Genomic DNA, 5,005 nt, shown 5'->3' with positions numbered 1-5,005 from the left:
ATATCCATGTTAGTTGGATACTTTTTCCATTAATTAGTGTTTTGTTTCTGCTCATGGTTCTATTACACTGGGAAACATTTTTTTTTCCTTTTCCGGTAAAATATTTTTTAACAGATCTTGGATACTTTCGTATCTCAAATTTCAAATCTGCAACCAGATCTGATTATGATTGTATCAGTATTAATTTAAATTATATTAAATCTTAGCAAAAATCTTAAGCTGTATTAGCAATTTGTTTTCACATACTTTTATTTGTTTACCAACAGCTCCAACAATGAGTATAAGAAGCGAAAGCGCTGGTCAAAGTCTACAGAGATCTTTCTGCATAAGAATGAAATCTACATTGACCAAACGCGGTTGCCATTTTAAATCCTCTGGCTACAGAGTAAGATATTCATACTTATTTCTAACACTATTTTATATTCATTGAAAATTATCTATTAAGATTACACAAAATCATATATTGTTTAATAAAAAATTGTGCATTATCCTTGTGAATATGACAGTCATCAATTTTCAATTACAGGTGGACAGTTATCAATTTTCATATCATTTTCAGTTAATTATAAGATAACCAGTATCCATTTTCATATCATTTTCAGTTAATTATAAGATAGCCAGTATCCATTTTCATATCATTTTCAGTTAATTATAAGATAACCAGTATCCATTTTCATATCATTTTAAAATAAGTATTCAATTTTCATATCATTTTTGGTTAATTATAAGATAACCAGTATCAATTTTCGTATCATTTTGAAATATATAATCAATTTTCATATGATTTCTGGTTAATGATAAGGTGCCTAGTATCAATTTTTTATGGAGTATCCTATAATTTTTAATATAATATGTTAATTTGTTACTTTAAAAAATAATAAGGAGAATTTTAAAGATAATTTACTTATTTGTAGATCAATTTATTAAATTCAGAAACTAACGATGCTGCGATCTCGACTTTTAAATATAAGTGAACATTGACCAATTTCTGATTGAAACTAAATTTGTTATAAACTTGGTCTGCTACTTCCTAAATTTTATAAAAGAAAAAAAAATCCTATAAAATTATTTATTTCAAAAAGATGTTATTATTATTTTAAAAACGTTTCTTAAAATTGAATTTAAAAGGTTACACTATTTCTAAGAAACAATTTAATATCCAAAATAATTTGTCACAACTATAAAATGTTTTAAGTAAAGGCTTCTTCACCTTTGTTTATTAAGAAAAATGAACTTTATATTAAAAAATGAATTTTAAAACGATAGTAAATTAAGACAGTATAACAAGCTAACTATGCTGCTGCCATCTATCATTTAAATTTATTACTTATACACATAGGATGGAACTTGCTGTAAAACTTCCCTATGCGAATGGTGCTGCCATCTGTTATTATTAATGTAAAGCACTGAAGAAATTAACAATTAAGCATGAAAACATTGTTTACTCCGTGAAATAGATTAAATGTGAAACTTTTATTTCAATAAATTGTTTCAATTAACAATGACTTTTACTTTTTTTAAGACTATTTACGTAGAAAGTTAATATTATATTTTTTAATTATTCTTATTTAAACCTAATTGCACAACGAATTGGTTTAATTTCCTTCGTGTATTTCTTATTTCTTTAATATTTTCAGGTTGTACTAGTTTTATCACATCTTAGGCCTCAATATAATTTTTCCTCTTCCTCGAGGAAACAGGCACCTACAGTCATGGGACTTGTGGGTTTAGCCATAGCCCTTCCTCCTCCTTCAGTCAACGAGCTACGGCTAGAACCCGACATGTTTGTAACAAGGCTGACATTCGATTTCCGAATATCTCACTGTGAGCCAAGGTAAGACTACATACTATATTCAAACATTTCTAACCATTATATGGAAACGTTCCTTTGCAATATTAACAAGTTTACTAGTAACAATAAAACTCATGCAAATATTCAAAAATCTTTGACTAATAAATGCTAGGCAAAGCATTGTCTGCAAATATTAAATATTTTTCCTAGATAGGTCTTACATACAATTGTCCAATTCACCCCCAATATTTTGTAATATATACTCAGCCCACATTGAGTCGATATTTTATTTTTTAACAGTCGTTTAACAGTTTGAGTTTACTGCAACTTATGTTCAACTACGTAGCCTTGTATTTTTGAACCGAATCCAGAAGACAAGGGAATTCCCGGATCAAGTATTGGGAGAAATTTGCCTTGTTGGTGGAAAGACTTGTTGATGGAACTAACCCGCATTTGCGTTACATGGAGAGGTAAACCATGAAACCCTCCCATGGTTAGCCTGACGGCAAGTAGATTCTAACCCATGATCCGTCTATCACTGTTTATATCTTGCATCAGAACTGTGGTCGGTGCGAAATTCGTATCAACCAGCCATAGCTGGAATTCAAACCCGGTTCACCTCATTGGGAAGCGAACGCTTTCTCCTCTGGGCACTGATATTAATTTAATTTTCCGATTTAACTAAACCATTTTCATCAACTATTCAGCCATGATAGAACCTATATTTAAATGCCTAATCAAAGCTGAGCCCGCACAAAGGTCGGTACCTTTGTCAGTAGACACTGTTCCTGTAGACTTTTGTTTAGTCAATTATTAGTTCTACTAGTATTAAGATTAAATTGCTGCTTTAAAACTGCAGTAACGATTGTTGTTTTTAATTGAAGTAATGAGTTTCTTTTAACTAAAAAAAACTAAAGTAAACTTTGATTAAAAACATGCATGAACGTATATAATTTTCATGTGGGAACTGCTGCTACGTTAGATTCTTTTTCGTTTCACATCGCAGTCTGACACGAACACTTCTTGCATAACATTAACACACATAACTTGATCATCGAAGAAACTTTCATGATCTAAGTCCGCTAATTTGGAATGTTGAATATCCTTTCACTTTCTGGACTTTTGATTAATATAATACAGCTTCATTGATCGAAATTATCACAACAAAACAAATTTACACGAATCCTCGAATCAATAAATTCTTTCCATTGTATTGCTAAAAGCTGAAAAAGACCAAGCATAAATAGGTGTTAATGCTAAATTATCTATAGATCCATATGCTTTGTCTTTTCCATTAAAAAAAAACTAACAAAATATTGAGAAAAAAAATCATGATTTTAAAAGCGGAGTCTAAAATCTGATTGCAAGATTTATACCATACCTGTAGATTTCCATACCATACGCATATGTGTAGATACCATACGTGCAGATTACCATACGATACGTGTAAATTACCATACCATACGTGTATGTGCAGATGCCATACGGGAAGATTACCACACCATACGTGTATGTGCAGATACCATACGTATAGATTACCATACCATAAGTGTATGTGAAGATAATATACGTGTAGATTACCATTTATACCTAGCAATAATTTTGTGTTTTATTATTCTAATAGGGTATCTGAACTCTTGGACTACACGGCCGAAGAAATAACCGGAACAAGTATGTACACACTGTGCCACGCACAAGACATCGAAAAACTGCGAAAGTGCCATATAGATTGTAAGTACTATTTTGTATTACAAAAAGAAAAACTAAGTACGTGCATTTCTATTGTGTACAAATTCACATTCTATTGCTATTATTTACAAAAATACAAAAGGCTTGGAACAATATAGTAATAAACCACACATTTTTCAAAGGTGACATTCTTATATATACTATAGCACTTCCTTAATATTATTTCTAGATAGGTACTTTAAAAGGTGTCAGATTTTACAAAGATAACAGTACAAAAACGACTTACAGAATACGTGGTGTCGAAGTGTCCTTTTCTTTTATCAAAAACGCTCTTTTGAACAATTTTAAAATGTGACTTATTATATTGCCCCAATCTTTAAATGCATATTATAAATTAAATTTTTTCATTTCAAATTTTATGTTGTCCCATGTTTTCTTTCTAGTTTAACTATATTAAAATTATAATTTAAATTATAAAGTTGCCAATATTGTGGTTCAACATGGTCAAGCATTTTTTGTTACCAGTGTTGAGGAAGTAAAAAATATTTTTTTATGTATTTTACTTATTTTGAATTTAACGATTGGAATTTATTATTATCAGTAGTTACAAATATTTTATCTATTCCTCTATTGAGTTAACAAAACTTTAATAATTTAAAATAATATCGACTTCCAACTAGATATCATATCTAGGATTTAAATTTTTTTTAAAAAAACTCTCAAGTAATAATGATTAAAAACCGTTTTTGTAGTTGTTGTAAATGCCGAATGAGTTTATGAAACTTATATATATAATGACATCCTCATGATTGAGTTAAGAATACCACTGGACCTTTTTAGCAGATCTTAGATACATTTTATCGTTGATTTCAAATCTGCCATCGGTTTCTCTCTTCAAGCTTCAGTTTTTTAATGACATTTTTAGTCTATTTTTGTCGAAATGCACAAGTATATAAACAAGGGGTCACGCAAATATAGGGGTCAACTTCTAGCGGAGGAAGGACACATTATCGGGATTAAGACTGCGTAGGAATCCAAGCCCGAAAATGTTGTCATACGCCGCTAGGGTGCAGTTGTATTTTGAACTGCTTCTACGGGTGCCTCTGAACAGGTCATAATACGGAAGCTCCCTCAGCCGCAGCAGCGTATGGCAACATTTTCGGTCATGAGTTCCTATCCAATTTTAATATTCATGATGTGCCCTAAATCTCCTAGAACATTGACAACAGTATCGCAACGTTGACGCAAGCCCCTGTTGTATATAACCTGTTTAAACTTGTACATTTAGGCAAAAAAAAGTAGATAATAAATGCCCTTTTATAAAATAATAAAACGCTTCAGGGGAAAACATAATTTTAAATTTGACAAAATTTTTTTCCCCTCTCTAATTAATACTAAAATTGCCTAAATTTCACTAATTCTTGTCTCAATGCTTAAATAATGCATATTTTAAGTAGTTTTTGTTTTTTTTTTCCTCTCAGTGATCCAAAAAGGGCAAGTAATGAGTGGTTACTATAGGTTAAT

The 5,005-nt window shown here is 30.5% G+C and overlaps 1 protein-coding gene across 1 annotated transcript; it reads left to right on the top strand.

The window, feature by feature from the left end:
- Positions 1–266: 266 nt before the first annotated feature.
- On the top strand, positions 267–4,999 carry LOC107450502 (protein trachealess-like; the record flags this gene model as incomplete). The annotated part of the gene is made up of 4 exons (XM_043057463.1): positions 267–385; positions 1,638–1,834; positions 3,417–3,523; positions 4,963–4,999. Coding segments are annotated over 4 exons (460 nt in total), but the record flags the coding sequence as incomplete, so codon positions are not given.
- Positions 5,000–5,005: the final 6 nt, after the last annotated feature.

The sequence above is a fragment of the Parasteatoda tepidariorum genome, unplaced genomic scaffold, assembly GCF_043381705.1.
Source record: "Parasteatoda tepidariorum isolate YZ-2023 unplaced genomic scaffold, CAS_Ptep_4.0 HiC_scaffold_4057, whole genome shotgun sequence".
Classification (NCBI taxonomy): Eukaryota; Metazoa; Arthropoda; class Arachnida; order Araneae; family Theridiidae; genus Parasteatoda; species Parasteatoda tepidariorum.
The sequence above is the reverse complement of the archived record's forward strand: the minus strand, read 5'-3'. Positions and strand labels throughout refer to the sequence as shown.